The following is a 20683-nucleotide window of genomic DNA, read 5'->3' as shown; positions in this document are numbered from 1 at the left end:
TTTCATAATTCCGCTCAAAACGATCCCAGAACAATGAATTTGCGAGATGAACAGGCCGCCATGAATCAGGTAAAACAATATGTTACATGCAATTTGATTGGTCCAATCGCTTGTAGTTAACCAATCGCTGGGCCGTTTATAATCGAGCTAAGACTTCCGCAACAAATAATGCCTTCAGTGATCTGATTAGTTGAAGCTTCCATACACGTCCAATCGCAGGGCTGTTTACAAACGTAAAACGGAGAGACTGTTCGGGAGAGCTCGTGAAAACTCGACAATAAGGTACCTGACCGCCCCTAAAATTTTCTCAACGGATTTAGACGATTCACAAAAATGATCAATTTAAGAAATAAAACGGCGGATTTCCGCGGATCCGCGGAAAATTGCCATGTATGCATATGTTAAAGCAAAGTTCCACTGTACTTTGTTTTTCTTTGTGGTTTATCTATCAGACGCTGGTGTTATGCCTTTCAATAAGAATGTCTCCAAAACAGAAGAGTGAGAAAAAAGATAAGGTGAAAAGGGGACACATACCTTGGCACAGCTCCCAGGACGATCAAATTGGCTTTCTGCTTATTGTTGCCAATTACTGCATTCTTCATGTCACTACAGAGGCAAACACAATTCACAAGGAAATTAAAGAATGACAATAGTTTTAATGGAGATTTGTCTTTGGTTATTGTGTAAGACACAAGCTAAATGTATGAAAACATATATTACGTAATGCAATTGTGCAACGTGGTTTTGCTGCATGGGTATGATCATAGATACGTTTCCTGTTTTCGCCAAGCTGGCCAAACACTATCAAATGGCAGGAGGCTGGTGGAAAAGTACAGATGAGTGGAGGCTGTAACAAGAGCTAACCTCCAGAGGTTAAAAATAAAACAGGAAAATGAATTCTTACGCAAAATGTTGTTCTGAAAGAGAACATCATGTAAGCACTGGAGAATCCAAAATTTTAAAAGGTAGTAACTTTGTGTTTGAAACAAGTTGTACAGACTTGAGTACTCTAATAGTGTTTCGAGTGCAATGTCAACTAGTGCTAATTGTGTATTTTTCGCTTGAGAAGGAGGGAGTGTCGATTTCAGGAACAGATGAGTACGCTGTATTGAACAGGTCTGCCACCTTAATATATGTAAAATATCCTCAGAATTTCTGAAAGCTCTGCTTTGGTAAATGAGGGACATCCAGTAGAGGTTAAGAAAGCCAGGTTTGAGCAGTATTTTCAATTTTTTTTCATTCGCCCCTCACTCACAAAGAGGAAGGAGAGCGGTGGTTGGAATAATCCCTTATCCAACCGCACACGAAGAGGTCCATGATCATTTGCAAACATGGCATTGTCCACCATGCACCCGCTGTGGTGTGGTCAGCCCATAACGAGGACAGGTTTGCCCATTCGGCCAAGTCGCGCAATCATAACTTGGCTGTTCCAATGGCAAGCATCCTGAGAGAGAGAGTTATTTTTTATTCCCCCCGGTTAGAAGTATCCAGCATCAACAGGGGAGTATTTAACCCATCCTAAGTCCATCCTCTGTTGTTCTTCTAAGGTTCTACATAAATTTGGTGTAAGAGTTGTCTATTGTCGGTGAATAAAGAAGAATGTGACTTTTTTATTTATTTTTGGTAATTCTAGTGCTACACAATGACATCATCAGCGACCATTCAATGTCATTTCAACTTTAATCACGTTAGTGCCAACTTAAATATTATCTGAAGTTGTGCAAACCGATAGTTTGAATTAAAACTTGATGTTGATGTGAGATGAACATACATGACTCCCTGCAGCACTTTCTGTGGGTCTGGGTCGAACAGTCGGTCCACATAATGGCGACTCGTGGCAGTGACCTCCTACAATACAACAAAACACAAGTCGATGGTAACAAACAGCTGCATGGATTTTTTTTCTCTGAATTTAGCGTCAAAATTTAAGTCAAAGAGAGTTTTTTTTAATACTTTTTTTAAAAAAATACTCTCGTATATGAACCACACCACTTAAGTTGCCATCCCCTCCTTCAACAGCTCTAGTAAATGCACCTAGCAGCTACATGTGACACTCTCTGAAAATGTACTATTTGTCAGTGACAGCCAGAACGATCCACACGACGTGTGAACTCGTCACGGCGCCAAGTGCAGCGTTAGTTCAACGAGTACGATCTGGCAATCACTGATCTCAGCTCCTTTGCATTAATAATGATTCATAAGCGTTATTTTGAGGTTTGGGCAAACTGGTTGGAGGCAACTAAAGTCCAACTAAGCTTGCAATGGGCTAGCATAGAAAGGACCACCTGTCACCTGGTAATATTGCGTTTCATAAACATATAGAATTAGTTATCTTTCGCATGAGTTGGGCTGTGGTTACGTGAAGGGATACAGATCGTATTCGTGCAATGCGTAAATTACTGTTCAATATGAACTGTTATGACAACTCGTAGCAGTTAGCTGCTAACTCATTCCGGGTTACACTGACAGCTCGTCAACCGCTCGTTTCGTTTCACATATTAGCCTACAGTAAGAGAAGACCGTTCATCGTCGTTCTGACTTCACGAGTTCCCAACGTCCCCGCCTGTCCGTGTGAGCAATATGAAGAAAAACGAGTGCTCACTTTCTGGTAAGCACTACAGTAGGCGGACCCGCTAACATCGCTACATGTTGCAGAGCCATTGACTTAGCCTTTGTGCTAACGGGGTACATGCACGTCGTTCTACTTTGACAACAGCGTATTAATGTCAACTCGTTGAGCTTCAAAAAATACAACATGAAGCGTGAGAAGAAAACACAGTGGAAATGAAAACTACGTTCATCGATAAGAGTGACACTCACAGACAGCACACTGATGCGGAGAGGGGCCTCCAACAAACACGCCATCTCTCGTCCCCTGATCGAGCGCCCCAATCGGCGCAACACTTTGCAGACACCCCACCCCCAGACTAGCTTTAGGCGGCCTCTTAAAAAAGAAATGCAGTTAAATCAATCACGTCTTAGTTTGCGTTTATTTTTTTTAAATGTGAGGTGTATCCCCCTGTGGACACAAATGTAATTGCGAGCTTCAAAGTAACACCGCTAACTTGGCGTGTAGTCTGACAGGCAGGCAGTGGATGTGTCCGTCAAGTAAACATAAGCGTGACGTATTTGGTTATCATGAAGTAGATTCGTCACATTAAACTGCCCAACAGAACAGAGAACATAGAAAAACACGCATGAAAATTGCATCTAAATAATTTGCGCGCATAAATGGAGTACTTTTTGAAAGTCCATAATAGCTTCTATGAATAAGTATTGAATCTGCTGCTGGTGACCAAAATTGTAGGCCCCTGCGCATGCGCAGTGTTATGTAAACGCAGGGTGGGAAATTTCGTTGCATACGTGAACAGTTTTCCAGCAAAATATGTACTTTTTCATCATGATTCGCGGGCCTTACGGCGTGTAAAAGCGACTCAGCGTCCTACTTACCCCCCGTCCGCCCTTACGTCTCTGTAAGTCAATTTTTGTTGCTTAAAAGAACAATCGGGTAAATAGCGCGTGTTCTTCGCCAATGTGCTGATGAAGGGCGATATCGACTCGAAATGAGCAATAACACCAAACACACTGCGCTGTTATTGGGCCTTTTCGTAGCAATGTGAAGACAATATTTATTAGATCCCGTTTGCATTATATTTATTTGCTGTGTATACTTAATATATTTACTGATAGAGGGTTTTGACCTTTGTGCTAAAAATTGTAACATATCGTTGTAATGTTGCCTTTAATTTGGTAGCAAAGGAGTTGAGACTGAACCAAGATCGCCTCTGCTGGTTGCAGCCATGAAGATTGCAGTGGAGGGCTGTTGCCATGGCGAGCTGGACAAGATCTACGAGACCATCGCCTACCTGGAGAAGAAGGAAGGCGTCAAAGTGGACCTGCTGCTTTGCTGCGGTGACTTCCAAGCTGTGCGCAATGAAGGCGACCTCAAGTGCATGGCGGTTCCTGCCAAATATCGAACCATGCAAACCTTTTACAAGTCAGTGCCCCTTTACATTATTTTTTTTGCAGGTCTCAAGTGGGCCTATTTTTTCAGCAAAATCTTTATTACAGGTACTATTCTGGTGAAAAGAAGGCTCCAATTCTTACCATTTTCATCGGCGGTAACCACGAGGCCTCCAATCACCTGCAGGAGCTTTCTTATGGAGGCTGGGTAGCTCCCAATATATATTATTTGGGTATGGACTGTCTGACAATACACAATGTCACTTTATCTATAAAAAGTACTTTGTAATTGAATGTGTTTTGTTTTTTTGTTGTTTTTTTTGCTTACGTACAAACATGTATACATGCATACATACAGACATAGAAACAAAGTTTCTATGTCTCCATTTGTATCTGACAATAGTGTGAGCTTCAGGTTTTTCCCTAACTGGCTTCCGTTCCATTCACATCATAATCGCAGAGCCCGTGGCTCAGCTGAGCACGTTGTCTATCACACAAATAAGGATTTGCAAATGTAACTATTGAACAAGTTTAACATTTACAGTTGCCTGCCCCAACCATTTTCTTAGCAGATGGGGGAGGAAAAATTCACTTTTGACACCGCCGACACGCCACATGATCATTGTTCAGGAAAATCTTTTAAAGACAAGGTAATCAGAATTGTCCAACTTCCTCTGCAGGTTACGCTGGGGTCGTTCGCTACAAAGGGATCCGAATTGGCGGCATTTCTGGCATTTTCAAGTCACATGACTACCGAAGAGGTATGTTCACTATTAAACTGGACACTGTACTGTACACCATAAAGCACTGTCTTCATTGGTTGTGTTGGGCTCTTGCAGGTCACTATGAATTCCCGCCGTACAACCCCGAAACCCTGAGAAGTGTCTATCATGTGCGAAATATTGAGGTGTTTAAACTAAAGCAGGTAATCTTCAAACATTCAGCCAGGCTGCTCCTTTTCACAATGTAGAAATGTAGCAATACATCGGATTTTTGGAGTCATTATTGATTTTATTGAAGATTCTGGTTTTTGACATAACACAAACCAAAACTTTCGCAATTAGGTCGACACTTATATGTCAATATAATTGTGTCCCAATAACATTCTTCTTCAGGCCTCCTTCGGTTGTTGTCGACTATGGATATTACATTAGTTTATCGAGAGTCAGCATTCAGTTTACCGGCAGCATGGTTGGTGAGTCCAATGGGGGAGTGTCAGTCTCAGGAGCAACTGTTGCAGATGCGGCTAGTTGGAGTGACGGCTGGGCTGCACTCTTTTCATTGGATGTGGTCTGGATTTTTTATTTTTTTTTTACGCCAGACTTCAGCTGTCTGCGGAAAACACTGTGCCATCTGTTGCAGTCAGATGCTACATCTTCCTAGCTCTGTGTGTTCATGTCCAGGGCTTGCAGATATCTTTGAAGCGCAATTGGGGGCGGCCAATAGTTCTCTTTCCTGAGGCAAGTTCATTAGGAATGCGTCCATCCTCAATCCTTCGCACATGGCCAAGCCATCGCAGCCTGTGTTGCATGAGCAGCATGAACATGGTGGGCAGACCTGCACATCCACAAACCCGGGTGTTGGCAATCTTATCACTCCAATTGATGCCAACCAAGGATGCGGCGAAGACAGCGCTATTCAATTTGCGCTCCCGTTTGGAGTATGTTGTCCATGCTTAACTGCTCTAGAGGAGAGAGTGCTGACGATACAGGCGTTATACATTGCCATCTTCATTGGAGTAGTCAGCTTTGGGTTCTCCCAGACGCAGGTGGTAAGGCGTCTTAGGGTTGTGGCAGCCTTGCCGTTGCGCTTGTTGATCTTGCCATCAAGAGACAGGTTATTGCTAATGCCGGATCCCAGGTATTTGAACTGGTGTACAACTTTGAGTTGGTACTTGTCAGATGGCTGGTACAGTGTCCACATCCTGGCTCAGCAGTTTGGTCTTTTTGAGGCTGACGGTCAGTACAAAGTCATTGCAGGCCTGGGAAAAGTCGACCGTCAGGTCTGGTTTGTAAGTGCACTTATTCGGTTGCAGTTCCAAAAGCATGCTTTAGAAGCAGGGCAAAGAAGATAACAAAAAGGGTGGGAGCAAGGACACATCCCCGTTTTTTAATTATTTTTGTTTGTTTGTTTTTTTTTCCTCAAAACTGCTGATCGACCCCCAAAAATCCTGATTGCGGAAAGCCTAACTTTGGGAAGCTTTCAAATACACACGTCATTGAAAAAAGTAATTCAAAGCATAATGTCCATTCCCAAATTCCAATCAGATCCGGATGCCTGTCGACATTTTCCTGAGCCACGACTGGCCTCGGGGTATCTATCATCACGGGCCCACAGAGGAGCTGCTGCGGAAGAAGAAGTTTCTGCGGCAAGAAGTAGAGTCGAACTCTCTTGGGAGTCCCGCCGCTGCCGAGCTCCTGGAACACCTCCAGCCTAACTACTGGTTTTCGGCGCATCTTCACGTCAAATTCGCTGCTCTGAAGCAGCATCCTGTAAGACTGACGGCTAACCCCCAACTGCTTAAATATGTTGTCAACATTCTTTTTCATGCAATATCTTTCTGACATGGTTAAAGCCTAAATCCAACGCTGCCCCGCGAGTCACCAAATTCCTGTCGCTGGATAAATGTCTGCCCTATCGGGAATTCTTGCAGGTAAGGGAAGCTTGCATAATGTGTCTGTAAACAGACAGCAGCTCGAAATTGACGCGGGCGCCTCTGTTGTAGATCGTGGACATACCGGAAAGGGCTGGTTCATCAGACGATCTGGAATACGACCCCGAGTGGCTCGCCATCCTGAAGGCCACCAATGATCTGCAGAGGACCACCCCTCATCCCTGGAACCCTCCAGAGAATAACGGCCTGCATGAACGGTACACATTATGAATAGGTCTTCACTATATAATTTACTGTACATTTCTTCTTAAAGGAAGGCCTCATTAATTTTACGTGTGGCTTGATTGGTTGTAATTAATGAATTAGTTTAGCTTGGAAGAAAATGCATAAGAGCGAACAAGGTGGCCAGCAATATTGTTTTTAAAATCATTTTTAAAGTTATTAAAATGTACATGACAAGTCATAATGTCAACGGTCACGTTACCCAAAATATTGCATAAATTGGAACACTTTGCTCTGCTAATGTAGCAGTTAAGTCATGTCCGTAAATATTTGTTTGAAAAATACTAAGAGGACATAAATATAAAACAGTCAAATGAAAACATTTTGTATGGCAGTACCTGACTTTATCTTCTTTTGCTTCTTGACGTCAGTCTTACGCCAATCAGGAAACTTTTGTAACCTTGTATTGTCGTATGTCAAGACTCTCGAGGACCTCTTGGATTACGAAATCAATTCTGACAGTTTTTTAAAAATCCTATCTCATTTGATTGTGCACCTGTACCCAATGTTGTGGCCATTCAGTCACCATTCACGACCGGTATATCCTAGTATTGTTTCCTCCTTGTTATAATCCACAATCCTGAAGAAAACTGTTTTCATATCATCTGGGTTTCGTCATTCATCAGTTGGGACTTTACGGTTCCTGAAGATGCACTGCTGAAGGTGGTGGAGCAGCTCAATGGCGAGCTCGCTATCCCGGCCAACTTCAGTCGCACCGTGTCGCCCTACGACCCAAGTAGCCCCCAGTACCACGTCGCACCCAGCTACCGCGCCAACCCCCAGACCACAGAACTATGCGCCACCCTGGGCCTTACGGACCTCTATACCAAAGCGGGCCAGGCCGCCGACACAAGCAGGACTCAGGACGGCCGCATCGAGGAGGAAGACGACACTCAGAGCGGTGACGAGCCCAGCGAGTACCCAACTGACAATTTGGGAACGTCCCATTCCTTCAATCCTGATGAGATCACCATAGAGGACGAGTGGGAGGAAGAGGAAGGTGAGGAAGAGTCCAAAAGCAGCACTGATCCAAAACCGCGCGGGGGGGACACCCACACACCTGCTGGCTTGGTCCTGCCCCCGCCCAAATCCCAAGTGTCGCCCATTACCATGTTGCCCCTCATGGACCTGCCTCCCCCTTGCCACTCCACACCAGCCATCCCTCGTCTTCCTCCAGATGACACGGGGGTGGAGGGTGAGCGCTTCCTCAAACGGACCAGCGATGATGGTGATACAGGAAACCGGACCATCACACCTCGTATCAAACGCAGGAATCAATTAATCTATGCCACAGTAGAGGATGATTATGATGAATAACTGAAAAAAACCGTTTTTTTTTTTAAATGTATTATTTCCCTGACTTTTTAATGGAGAGAAAACAAGGACAATCATGTTTTCCTTTTTTTAAAAACAGATTTTAATTTTTTTAATTGTTAGAATTTCTTATTTTTTCTAATTGTGATTTCAAGACAGCAGAAATTGTCATTGGTTGTAAAATTAAATTGTCCTTTCAAAAAAAAAAAAAATCATTGTCCAATCTCAACAGTAAGTGTCAATGTCTTATTTCCATTCTCATGAATTCCCAAACCATTTACACATTCATACCGTTTTAATGATTTGAATGTGTTTTCAAGCAGACAGCATAAAGCACTGCAAACACAAGTCAAGTTCAATTTATTCAAATGAACAAATCCAAATTGAAAAACAAATTGGGAGTTGAAAATAACATTCCTCACTACCATTTTTCAATCCATTTATTTTTGATTATTCTTTCAAGAATGCTCCCATTCAAGTTTTGATGAGAGAAGCCACATTTACAACAATTTGAGAAATGATCATTTATGGTGGGCACAAATCTAAAAAAAAAACAAGTGAAATTTGCAAACACATTTTTCTGTTTGCAGCTGTCGTGTTCAATCCACGTTTGATTCAGATTTGACAGCAATTTAAATTTAGCACGGGTAATGATTGTGAATGATTTTATTACATTTTTTTCTCACTTTCCACAACTCATAAGATTCAAACATACAACTACTCCAACCCATTCAACAATAAATTCTTTTCACCGTTTCTTCATTTTTCATTCCATTATCCACTGACAAAACTCATAATGTCTTGCGTCAGGAATCAATACTCCCTGTGCTCTCGCTGCGCACATTATTTGTGTATTGTGATTATGAGTAAATATGGGGTTTTATGTCAGCATATGTATTTTGGCTCATGCCTTTATTGTTGGAAAAATACACTTCCATGTATTTTTCTTTGTAGCGCAGGACATGTATGGACTACTCCTGACTCAAACATGAAAAACATACACACATATAAATTGTGTTGGTCAGTTTTCACACCCACAGGACCAGACAGATGAAGCATGTGAAGCAGATTCAGCCTCTTTTATTTTACCTCATCATATTGCTTCCTTTGTTGCTTGTTGGCTTTGTACAAGTGTAGGTTATCAGACAAGAGTCAAACTGAAATGATGCAAGGCAGAATATACGTAATTTGTGTCCTCCCTTTTGTTGCTCCTTTTCCTCTTCTCAGCTGGCTTGATTCACAATGAGGATGATCGTTCAAGATGGTTGGCTGAGGCAAGGAGGGATACGTTTTGGGACAGGACTGCGGTAGTGGGAGTTCACGTGGTAGTGCATGAAGGGGATGTGCGTGATCTAGTTCCCGCCGCAGCAAGCCCTGGTGGAATGGGCGTCGGGGTCCTGAAGGTTGACCCCTCGATGTCGTGCTGCGTGTGTTGGGTTTTGGGTGTCTGTTTTTGGCATCTTTTTGGCTGCAGAAACACAAGTATTCACACAGACGTTGATCTCTCCAATCAGTTGTTGTAAGGGCAAAGGTAATCTGTTAAACTTAGAAGACATCTACAAGTCACAATTGTTTTGGCAACGGTGAATCAAAATGAACATAATGCAATTCAAGACTTGACTCTCACATAAAGTCATGACTTTGAAATGAGAGGAACAAATAATAGAATACTGGATATTAAATTTTGTGGACTACAGAGGAGTTTGAGTGACATGAACAGTAACTCACCAATGGCCAGGAAAAGCTCGTTGACGTTCATGGCCGTCTTGGCTGAAGTTTCCATAAAGAGCAGACCCGTGTCATCAGCGTACGTCTGTGCTTCCTTCGCCGGCCAAAAGCAACAGGTTAGGACAAAAGCATTACCAAGTTGAATGAATTTGGAACTCAACTAAAAATTGTGAGTAAAATACAAGAGCGAAACTTGGGAGTTGGAACAGTTATCATGTGTGATGTCAGCAAATACGTTTTGGTGAGCTTCCAGCTCTTTAACTTTCAAAGTTAACTTGATTGCTTTTTTGTGATTACACCACAGAGGGGTACCATTAATTGGACAACTGAACCAGAAATGGAACTCACTACAATATAGGACATTGTTGATTTGCTCATTACAATACGGGAAATACAATTCATTTAATTTATTCCAATAATACAGAGTCACTTCTTGCCTCTCCATTTCGTGTCTGTCTGGTTTCATCAAACGACGAGTAGTTTTAATTCATTCTTGTTTTCTTCCACAGTGGATAACTTGTTTTTTTTTTTTTTTTATACGTACGACAGTAATGTTAACATTTCACTTGGAAAATAGTCTATTCTGTAGAATAAAGGTTTTACAATGGTGACAGTATCAACGTGGAAGAGATGAATTTACTTTATATTACTTCCAATGGTGAAAACTGTTTTTGAAAATAGAACATCTTGGGAGTTAAGGACGATGTTCCAATATTGAGGTTCCACTATATTTCAATGCAGATGTCAACAGAGTTTTATTTATGTTTTGTCAATGTGTAAGAAAGAAATCTAACTTATGAAGTGACCGTATAGTATACCGTAACTGAAGTATTTTTTTTTATGTTATTGCAGTGCCACTTACTGATTTAAATCTGTAGCGGGATGCTCATGCACAATCAACGAAATCCAGTACAACAAGAGGTGTATCAATATTTTGCCTTTAGAAAGATAATGTGTTCAATTTTGAAAGCTATTATTGTACTATTGCCATTTTACGTTTTTATTTTTTGAGCGAGGGCGGCTGGGGGGCTTACCTCATACTCTACGAGTCTCTTCTCGGCCAGGTCTGCCTTGTTGCCTGCTAAAGCAATGACAATATTGGGACTGGCCTGCCTCTGCAGCTCCTTCACCCAAGCCTTGGCCCTCTCAAAGGTGTCCTGTGTGCACATCAACATAAAACACACGCACAAGCACACACAAGCGTACACACAGACACAGACTGATGTCACTTTCTGAACACTTAAGAAAAGGTTTTATGAAGGTCAAAGTTTAACCACCGTATGAGATTATTCCATTATCATGATCGGGAACCCCTACATATTATCGGTCAGGCATTCACAAATTGCCCGGTTCGCGGATTTGTTCAATATTGCTTTAGTGAGCATCATCTTTTAGGATCTCAGGACTGAGGAATTATTTTGAAACGAGGGGAGGAGCTTCATTTTCAAATAGAAAAAAACAACAACAAAAAAAAAAAAAACAGCTTCACCCCTAACTTCTGGGATCGATTGGCAATTGCTAACATTCATGGCTGGGCATTAATTACTTGCGGATTTCCACTCTTGGTGGCAGGGTTTGGTCCCTATGTCTTACTATTAGTGAAGGTTTATTGTATTTCATATATTTTTAAATTTGACCAAATTAGAGGTTGACCAGTGATCCAAAATGGATTGTCTTTGACCCTGAATGTTCTTGTATCAACAGAATCAATATGTGTGGTGTGTGTGTGTGTGTGTGTGTGTGTGTGTGTGTGTGTGTGTGTGCGCGCATGTGTGTGCGCGCATGTGTGTTGCGTTGCGTACCGGCTTGGTGATGTCAAAAACTACGATGGCAGCCTGAGCTCCTCGGTAATACATGGGCGCCAGGCTGTGGTAACGCTCCTGCCCTGCTGTGTCCCAGATCTCAAACTTGACAGTGGTGTCATCTAAACACACTGACTGGGCCAGGAAGGCAGCTGTGACATACAAATATCGATTTGACTCTCAAATGTGAAACACGCACAGACATATTTTCATCATGTTCCCCGCAGCCCTCACCTCCGATGGTGGTCTCCTGAAACTCGTCAAACTGTCCCTTGACGAAGCGCAGCACCAGGCTAGACTTGCCTACTGCCATGTCGCCCAGCAACACAAGCTTGAACTGGCAGATCTTGGTCTGCGGCAGCGCGCCGTTGGAGCGGCTGCCACTCCCTCTGGAACTCATAGCGACCCGTGTGAGGGTGCCGTTGGGGGAAGGTCGCTTTTTGCTCTGCCTCCAACCTCTGCGGTCGAGTCTTGCTGATGATGTGCCGTCTGCGCTGTGAGAGGAGGTGTTGGAGTAAATTACATTGACTTAAAGTCAATAAAGGGCCTGCTCAGTCTCAGTGTCAAAATGTACGTACGGTAGGTTGATAGTTTGTGGATATTTTACTTTCATATTGTCATTTCTGTGTACCGGGAGCAGCACACACTTCACTTTGCTGCTGTAAAACCTCTATTTCGGCTTGCAAAGTGATCGACTGGAAAAATCAACAAATTGGGATTCATTAATTTTTAAAATTCTGATAGGCCCTTGACTACTGTAGGCCACTGGCCTCAGGCCAGGTAAGGCCGTTCGGAAAGGCTGGCCTGATTGCCAAAACAGTTGAAGTTTTAACGACTAGCACGACTGAAAGGCCCTTGGCAAATTAGAATGACAAGGCAACATATATAGTACAGGCTTAAAGGAGATGTGACAAAAAATCCACAAACATGTATTGGAAGGAGCATAGCAGAGAGAAACGGTACTAAATTGAATAAAATGAATACAATTTCATGAAAAAAACGAAACAATTTAGGATGCAATTTTGGTCAGTTGGGATTATTCTGTGTGTGTGGTTCATTCAACATTTATTCGTAAATGAACAAATCATCCATCCATCCATTTTATGATCCGCTTTATCCTCACAAGGGTTGCGGTGCGTGCTGGAGCCTATCCCAGCCGTATTCGGGCAGCAGAAACCGGTTGCCAGCAAATTGCATGGCACACACAGACGAACAACCATCCACGCTCACACCTAGGGACAATTTAGAGTGTTCAATCAGCCTACCATGCATGTTTTTGGAATGTGGGAGGAAACCGGAATACCCAGAGAAAACCCATGCAAGCCCGGGGAGAACATGCAAACAAATCAGCTTTGGTAAAATTAAAAGAAAAAATATAGGATTTTGTGTTTAGTTATTTCTTCTTAAAATATTTCTGTACCATTAATTGTTTATTTTGTTTCTTTTTTCCAGTTACAGTATATGTACAGCATGTTATATACGTGAATATATTTCATTCAATAGCAATCATCTCTGTACGGTTGAGAAATATATAATAAATTGAATCATGGATGGAATAATCCGTTTTCCAATCCGTTTATCCTCACAAGGGTCGCCCGCGACCTCGAACATTTACAATGTAAATGTATCACTTTGCGTAACTGTGTGGGTGAATCTTATTTGACGAACGTCTGAAAACATTTAATAACGTGGCAATTCCACACAATACAAATAGACTATTAAAGATGTTCTTCGTGTCTTTGAGAGCAAAACCGAGCACATATCAACGCAGCATTGTCATATCGAATAATACACCCTGAAGGCCAACATATCATTTGCTTCCTTGTTTATTCCCGTGGTGACCTCCGTCAGATGTTATCGTTTGTTTTGGTCGCTAGCATGACACCGCTGCAGTCTGCACGTCCACTTCAGCTTGGACGCCTGAAAGCAGCTAAAATGATGAAGAGCTCAAGTATTCGACAGCAATGTCATAACACATTGACGTTTTTCTCGTCTGGATCTTACTATCGAGACTGTGAGAGGAGGCCCATATACACTCACCCGAAATAGTATCGCTTCCCCTGACTGTAGACTTCAATGTAGAAACATCAGCTGGCTGAAGCCAAACGCTTCCTGTTGGGAAAACAGCACATGCGCACTAGCTGTCTGCAGCATTGTCAAGAATGCCCGAGATACATGACGAAAATATGCATTTACGTACTGTCACAAGAAAAAAATAGGAATTGCCAGGCAGTAGGACTTTTTTTAAGACAAATTGAGTGCTGGTGGTAGGTGGGAGGCGGGGGCGTCAAGCGGTGTATAATTATTTAACGACCAGTTTATTATTCTTGCGGTGTCACCGCTTGAGGCGTCCGTCCTCCAGGCCTCTCGGGGGCGCTTATAGCAACGAGCCCGAGTGAGCGATGGTTTGAACTCTTTTGCCACTCATCCAAAATAGTATAACACGGTAACGTGTACGTTATAGTATTTTAAATGAACGTGAGGTATAAGTGAAGGCATGACGAACGGAAAGAAGCAGAAGAGTTCGGACACAGCGGTGAGGGTCTTTACATGGGACTTACACTGACGTAGTTGTTAAGATGTCTTCAAATTCTTCTTGGTCTCCTCAGGTGCAAGGGACCAATGACAGCAGCGTCGTGAGTAAAGTGTCTGCTGCAGCTCAGGGTTACTTCCACGATTGCTTCCTGCAACACTTCGTGTGCAAAGTGGCGAGGAGATCTCCACTCATCAACAGGTCGCACACAGAGCTGCTGTTCTTGTCAGACAACACACAATACATTCACTAAGGCGCGGACAAAACTGGCCGAACGAATGAATGAATGTGCCAACATGTGATGCCACGTCACATGCTTGGAATAATGCGAAATGTGCACGGTAAGGCAGTTGGAATAACTTCCCAATAAGGACATATTAGCACATTGTGGAAAGATTATCACATTGATGCTGGATCCCGTGCAGGAAAAGGGGATAAAAAAGTGACCGAGCTAGCCAGGAGTCGAACCTAGAATCTTCTGATCCGTAGTCAGACGCGTTATCCATTGCGCCACTAGCCCGTGTGTAAAGGATGGCCGTCATTCCAAACAACTGGGCTTGGAATGTCAGGCTAAATCCTATTTCTTTTTTTTTCTTTTTTTATCACTGTGATTCATTTTAATATGGACATCAGCTTGAAGTTCTTCAAATGTGATAAAAGCAGAAACTATCTTTGGACTTAAAAGTTCAGTGGATGAAAGAGTTCTAAGGTGATATTGAAGAGCTGTAAAAGGTGCTTTGCTTTTTTTTTCACTTACTTTTCATGGGTCTCCTATTTTTTTACAAAATATTGACCAGTCCAAAGTGTTGAAACTGGCGGTCTCTTTTTATAGACACAATGTTGATACATTTTGGGGGGAGGTTCACTGAAAAGTGATTGTTTAGGAGTTGTGAGGATTCCGCCCAACGCCAGTGATATGTTTAATAAAAAAGAATGTTTAACACCGTGTCATAACATTAGTATTAAACAATCCCATCTGTCAACAATATCATGATTATTAACATTCTTGCAACACATGCTAAAACTAAAACATTCGATGTCCACCTACATATTATTTAGGGGCTACTATGTGCGCTGGAGAGCAGTGGACCACTGTGTGCGCGCCTTCCTGCAAGTCACACAACATTGCGCCAAGAGACAAGTGAGTTAACTGTTCCTTAAATCCATCAAGTTGTTTTAGGTCGTCACATAATAACAGCTTCTACTTTTCTATCTTTTGTAGATTCTGTCCCTGGGTGCCGGGTTCGACTCGCTGTATTTCCGTCTTTATGGCGACGCGGCACTCAACAAGGCCGTTGTGTTTGAAGTAGACTTTCCAGAGGTGACCCGGCGGAAGGCGGCTCTGATTCAATCAAGTGTGTCGTTGTCGGAAATGTTGGACTCCCAGCATTCTCTTTGTTTGACAGGTGAAATACTACATTGATCTAGGAACGTTATATATCGTTTGCTAGACAGCTGATCATATGTGTCCGTAGGGCCTGTGTACGTCTCTAGCAGTCAATACTTCCTGCTAGGGGTGGATGTGAGACATGAATCCCATGTAGAAGAAGCTCTGGTAAAGGCGGGACTGGATCCAACTGCCCCCACTCTGATTCTTTCCGAAGTGGTGCTGACCTACATGGAAACACAATGGTGAACATCACAAATAATGCATTTTGATTTTGAGAACTTTACCCCAGAGCTAGGAACTTTTTGGAGATCTGTTAGCTGCATTTGCAACTAAAGGTCCATGGAATTTTAGTTTGTGGTGCTTTTGGTTCCAAGAACTAAAAGCTTCCAATCAGGCAAAAGTTCTGTCATGGAGTTCCCGCTTTAAATTATTCTGAACCTCTCAAAATTAACCCTCTTGTATTGACCCTGATAAATAACCCTGGAACAAAATTCAGACAATCGTACGGCAACTTTAGCCTGGAGGTAAGAACTCCATGTGGACCAATATGTGTTTGACTTGCAGGAATTCTTGTATACATTTAGTAAGACTTGAGAGAAGCCCAAGTATGGGTTTGCATTACTGAACCTATCTGAATGGAAAGTGAAAAAAGATCCAGGAACTTTCAATGGAAATGCAGGTCTTCAAAATATTCTTAGTTTGCATGGTTCAAATGTGCTAACTTCTGTTTGGACTTCAGGAACAATTTTTGGCCTAAGGGTTATTCCTCAGGGCTCAAAAGAAGACCCAGTCATAGCGTCATACTTTTGACGTCCATTTGTGGCCATCGTAATTCATGAACATTATGTTCCTCCAGGTCAGATGACATCATCAAATGGGCAGCGAGGCTCTTGCCCCAGTCTCTCTTTGTCATGTACGAGCAGATCCATCCCCAAGATCCATTTGGTCGCATCATGCAGGAGCATTTCCTGAAACTGAATTCCACTTTGCACGCGCTCCGACAATATCCCGACACCGATGCACAAAGGCAGAGATTCCTTGACAAGGCCAGTATTTGCGAAATTGCGATAGCTTAATTACCATATTCCCCTGAAAAATGGCAGCATTGACACATTTATTGACTCAAATGCAGATGGATGGAGGCATCTGTTGCAAACTTTCTTTTTGACCACTATTCAACAATATTACTGGGATATAGTGGTAGTTTGACTTATGAGTTAAATTCATTTTGTGACCAATCTCTTAACTACATCACCTACTAAATGCCACCAAAACACCAAATATAGTTGTAAGGAGAATGTGAAGAACCACACTGGTTCCAGTTGTATAAAATGTAACTGTATAGTTGTATTTGTGTGTTGGTGTGTTGTGTGCCTTTAAGAGGCATGGCCAACCGAGTGACATCCAAGAACCAGACTGGGGTTGGCCTTTTAGTTTGTGTCTGAGTGTCAGGGTGTGAGTTGTTGCCAACTGCAGCTCCTTGTGAGTGTTTTCGTTTTGTATTTCTCTGTTTGACCGTTGGTCCAATTCACTACACGGCTGAGAGTCCATTGGCGAGTGGCTGTCACGCTCCTTGCTGGTTTGCAATGGCATTGCATGACCTTAATTGCTGGATTTGTTTTTCTTTTTTTTTTAATTCCCTCGAGCGAAAGTGTGTCTTGAACACTTTAACTCACAACAAAAATAGCAAAAATTGACCAGGTGAGTGCTCATATCCTTGAAAGACTTGTGAGCTGAGGGACTCATAAGCGAATGTACCATTTAAGTTAAGTGTAGGTCAAGTGAAAGTGGAGTTTAAAACAAAATAAAAGCAAATATTTCGGAAAAACATCCTGTAAACATGGACACATACAACATTGTGGCACGATAACATGTCATAGTCTGCAACAAAACTAATCGTTGCTAATCGCTCCATAGTCACATAAGATTTATTTATTTTTTTATTTTATTTTTTTACAGCGATTGTTTGTTTGTTTGCAGCACGTGCTTTGCTAGGTCGTTTCGTGGAGTTTAAAACAAAATAAAAGCAAATATTTCGGAAAAACATCCTGTAAACATGGACACATACAACATTGTGGCATGATAACATGTCATAGTCTGCAACAAAACTAATCGTTGCTAATAGCTCCATCGTCACATAAGATTTATTTATTTTTTATTTTATTCTTTTACAGCGATTGTTTGTTTATTTGCAGCGCGTGCTTTGCTAGGTCGTTTAGTTAACAGAGATACTGTAATGAAAGTTACTATGTTTTTTTTTCTTGTCTTCAACGAATTTGGTTCTGTAGTTGGAGGGAAAGTCACTATTTGGGGAAATGTGGTATTTAAATCTCTTTATTGATGTCGATTACCGTTGATTCAATGACTGTGTGTTATTGCTGGGGTTTATTTGTTTATTTATTTATTTGTTGTATTCAGGGATGGGAGCAGTGTGTGTGTTTGGATATGAACGAGTTCTTCCTCAGGTTAATTCCTGATGACGAGAGATGCCGAGTGGAACATTTGGAGCCTTTTGATGAATATGAGGTCAGTTTTTGTGTTGAGATTAAAAAACAAACAAAATAAACACACAAAAAAAAACAAAACAACAATTGACTGAATAATACTGTCCAGGGTTCAGGCCCAGTCGTAATTCAATCTTCAATTTAAGTTTATCAGATTAGTTAGTTCATTTTAACTTTGATTAGTGGGTGCACCAGTAGAACTATGACATTTATGTACAAATATTACAAAACTGCATGAGCTGACATCTGTGTGGTACTAGTACAATTAACGCACCATATGTTAAGTAGCAGAATATTAACGTTAGTAGGAGCACATTTGTCAACTCGTGCAAATTTTCCGCAACTGTTGATGAAGCAGTTTTTTTTTTCATTCCAAATTGCAGCCTTTGCGATTTGAAAAACCGCGATGTTGAGTTGAATTCGATTCATTGTTCGGCCCTAGTTTCTCGTGCCACAAGCCATTGGTAAACTTTGAAATGTCATATCTCAGAATCCTTGTGAATACATGATAGGTTTGGTATATGAGTTGCAGTGATGATCCTTTCTATTCGTCAGGAGTGGCACCAGAAATGCTCGCACTACTTCATCCTCACAGCATCTCGAGGTTCTCTCACAACGCAGTCTCTCCTCGTCCATCCGTCAGGTGCTCATTGCTTTCACTTAATCCTCTTACCTGTTTTTTTGTCTTAAATCTCTGTGGCATGACTGCTTTTGTTCTACCTCTCAGTGCCACTCCAGTGCCCTTCTTGGAGCCCCGCTGGCCTCGTCGTGAAAACAGAGCCAGTTTGCTTGGAGGGTTTCGGGATGGCCTCCACGTTGTTGGACGGAGGACTCATCCTGCTCACTGGAGGCTCCTGCAGAACCGGCCGAGGGGCTCCGAGTCGAGTCCTGCACCGAGGTCTTGAAGGCTGGAGATCCTTCCATGTCACACCCTCAGCCTGTTCGAGTGAGTTCATCGGAATTTTAGGCTCATTGGGTTGATACGGTAAACCAAAACCTTTCCTTTCCTCCAGGTGTCCGCCGTTACCACAGCATTACCTCTATTGCGGGTGGTGTCGCTGTGATATACGGAGGACGCTCCTCCCCGGTCAGCCCCATCGGAGGCCTTGTCAAAGTCTCCCTCCATCTTGAAGGGTCACCTGGTCCTGAGGACATAGTGGAACTTCATGAGGAGGAGATGACGTGTACAGGTGCTCATCCACCACTTAGATGGAGACACTCTGCCACTCTGGTCTGTCATAAAGGTAAACTCAGAGCAGTTTCTGTTGTTTACTTTTTAAACGAGACCAAAAACCTCATTGTTTGCTTTTATATAGGAAAAGACTTCTTATTTATCTTTGGTGGAAAAAATGAGTCTGAAGCAGTTTTGGGTGATGGCTATTTCCTGGATCTGGATCAGAAACACTGGACTGAGGTAACCAATGAAGATTTACCAAAATACAAGCTTATTTTTTGAATGCTTCAAATGTCAAGTACAGCGGTAGCTTGATTTTCAAGTTAATTTGTTTCCTGACCAAGCTCATACTCAATTTTCCCTACTTAAAATACCATTGATGCCTTCCAGACCTGCATTCACGAAGGTTTCCTACAGTTTTCTCACCTGCAACGTGATTGACTGCCTTGGCACGTTTCATTTTGTGCACAGTTAAAAAAAATGTATACTTCATACTAATGGTGTTTACTTTTCTTCAGTTTTTAATAAATATGTTTTTTTTATGTCTTGAATTTGTAAAAAAAAAAAAAAAATCATATTTTAATTTTTCACTAATGAAGGGTTCGGTGAATGTGCATATGAACTGGTTGGGTTTGGTACCTCTAACATGGTTAAGAACCACTGGTCAAGCTTTAAATCATTGGTGAATCTTTTTAGAACATTTCAAAATCGAACATGACTTATTTTCAATATGCAATGCAATCTTGTTAGGTGGCAGTAGAGGGTGCTGCACCAGAGGCCCGCCATTCCCATTCAGCATGTTCCTACCAGGGCGGGCTGGTGCTTTTCGGAGGGCACGGAAGAAGGGGAGAGCCGCTGGGGGACATAATGGTGATGAAGCCAAATGAGAGAGGCTTCTGCTGGGAGAGGATCGATGTTCAGCCCCCACCCTGTCCCAGGTGGGTTCCTCACACTTACATACCGTATGCTTATAGGCCTCCTTTCATCAGAATCAAGTTTTCTCCATCCATCCATCCATTTTCCAATCCGCTTATCCTCACAAGGGTCACGGGGGGTGCTGGAGCCTATCCCAGCCATCTTCGGGCAGTAGGCAGGGGACACCCTGAACCGGTTGCCAGCCAATTGCGGGGCACACAGAAACGAACAACCATCCACGCTCACACTCACATCTAGGGACAATTTAGAACGTTCAATCAGCCTGCCATGCATGTTTTTGGAATGTGGTAGGAAACCGGAGTACCCGGGGAGAACGTGCAAACTCCACACAGGGAGGCCGGAGCTGGAATTGAACCCTGTACCTATGCATTATGAGGTGGACGCACTCTCAACTGGATCACCGGGCCACCCCATTCCCCTGCCCCACCCCACTATTCTCTCTC

The 20683-nt window shown here is 42.5% G+C and overlaps 4 protein-coding genes and 1 non-coding gene across 10 annotated transcripts in view; 2 read left to right on the top strand and 3 right to left on the bottom strand.

Annotated features, from left to right (window-relative positions):
* armc8 (armadillo repeat containing 8) overlaps positions 1-3114 on the bottom strand; it is a 15291-nt gene extending 12177 nt beyond the window's left edge. Inside the window, exons 1-3 of one of the 3 annotated variants that reach the window (XM_019867698.1) lie at positions 2821-3114; positions 1772-1848; positions 535-606 (exon numbers count right to left, since the gene is read on the bottom strand). In XM_019867698.1, coding sequence (XP_019723257.1) covers positions 535-606; positions 1772-1848; positions 2821-2865 — 194 coding nt within the window. In that variant the 5' untranslated portion in view covers positions 2866-3114. Of the gene's footprint in view, positions 1-534; positions 607-1255; positions 1445-1771; positions 1849-2520; positions 2626-2820 lie in introns of those variants that run through there. The other 2 variants (XM_019867700.1, XM_019867699.1) reach the window with 2 other exon arrangements.
* A 191-nt stretch (positions 3115-3305) lies between these two features.
* On the top strand, positions 3306-8376 carry dbr1 (debranching RNA lariats 1). Of its 2 annotated transcripts, none has more exons than XM_019867703.1 (9): positions 3306-3473; positions 3799-3997; positions 4072-4196; positions 4644-4724; positions 4803-4888; positions 6231-6455; positions 6539-6616; positions 6689-6834; positions 7486-8376. In XM_019867703.1, exons 2-9 carry the CDS (start codon positions 3801-3803, stop codon positions 8174-8176), a joined length of 1629 nt encoding a protein of 542 aa, XP_019723262.1. In that variant the 5' UTR covers positions 3306-3473; positions 3799-3800; the 3' UTR covers positions 8177-8376. The 2 variants fall into 2 exon arrangements, with proteins under 2 accessions (XP_019723262.1, XP_019723263.1); XM_019867704.1 differs by having other exon boundaries at positions 3306-3477; positions 3755-3997.
* A 445-nt stretch (positions 8377-8821) lies between these two features.
* Positions 8822-13840, bottom strand: rab5b (RAB5B, member RAS oncogene family). 2 transcript variants are annotated; one of them, XM_019867705.1, is made up of 6 exons: positions 13744-13840; positions 11938-12197; positions 11704-11855; positions 10936-11058; positions 9902-9995; positions 8822-9641 (listed from the first exon to the last, which is right to left on the bottom strand). In XM_019867705.1, the coding sequence occupies exons 2-6, from the start codon at positions 12101-12103 to the stop codon at positions 9526-9528; spliced, it is 651 nt and encodes a 216-aa protein (XP_019723264.1). In that variant the 5' UTR covers positions 12104-12197; positions 13744-13840; the 3' UTR covers positions 8822-9525. The 2 variants fall into 2 exon arrangements, with proteins under 2 accessions (XP_019723264.1, XP_019723266.1); XM_019867707.1 differs by having other exon boundaries at positions 11938-12192; positions 13744-13833.
* Positions 13841-13926: 86 nt separating this feature from the next.
* Positions 13927-20683, top strand: part of lcmt2 (leucine carboxyl methyltransferase 2) — a 16940-nt gene continuing 10183 nt past the window's right edge. For both annotated transcript variants that reach the window (XM_019867697.1, XM_019867696.1), the window contains exons 1-12: positions 13927-14239; positions 14313-14437; positions 15296-15377; positions 15459-15642; positions 15712-15868; positions 16483-16672; positions 18045-18152; positions 18686-18773; positions 18858-19076; positions 19144-19374; positions 19447-19544; positions 20055-20242. In XM_019867697.1, coding sequence (XP_019723256.1) covers positions 14201-14239; positions 14313-14437; positions 15296-15377; positions 15459-15642; positions 15712-15868; positions 16483-16672; positions 18045-18152; positions 18686-18773; positions 18858-19076; positions 19144-19374; positions 19447-19544; positions 20055-20242 — 1709 coding nt within the window. In that variant the 5' untranslated portion in view covers positions 13927-14200. The remainder of the gene's footprint in view (positions 14240-14312; positions 14438-15295; positions 15378-15458; positions 15643-15711; positions 15869-16482; positions 16673-18044; positions 18153-18685; positions 18774-18857; positions 19077-19143; positions 19375-19446; positions 19545-20054; positions 20243-20683) is intronic.
* On the bottom strand, positions 14684-14756 carry trnar-acg (transfer RNA arginine (anticodon ACG)). The gene has a single exon. It is a non-coding gene; the product is annotated as a tRNA-Arg (tRNA).

Source organism: Hippocampus comes, unplaced genomic scaffold (assembly GCF_001891065.2).
Source record: "Hippocampus comes isolate QL1 unplaced genomic scaffold, H_comes_QL1_v1.1 scaffold27, whole genome shotgun sequence".
In the NCBI taxonomy this organism is placed as follows: Eukaryota; Metazoa; Chordata; class Actinopteri; order Syngnathiformes; family Syngnathidae; genus Hippocampus; species Hippocampus comes.
This window is presented reverse-complemented; position numbering and strand designations above follow the sequence as displayed.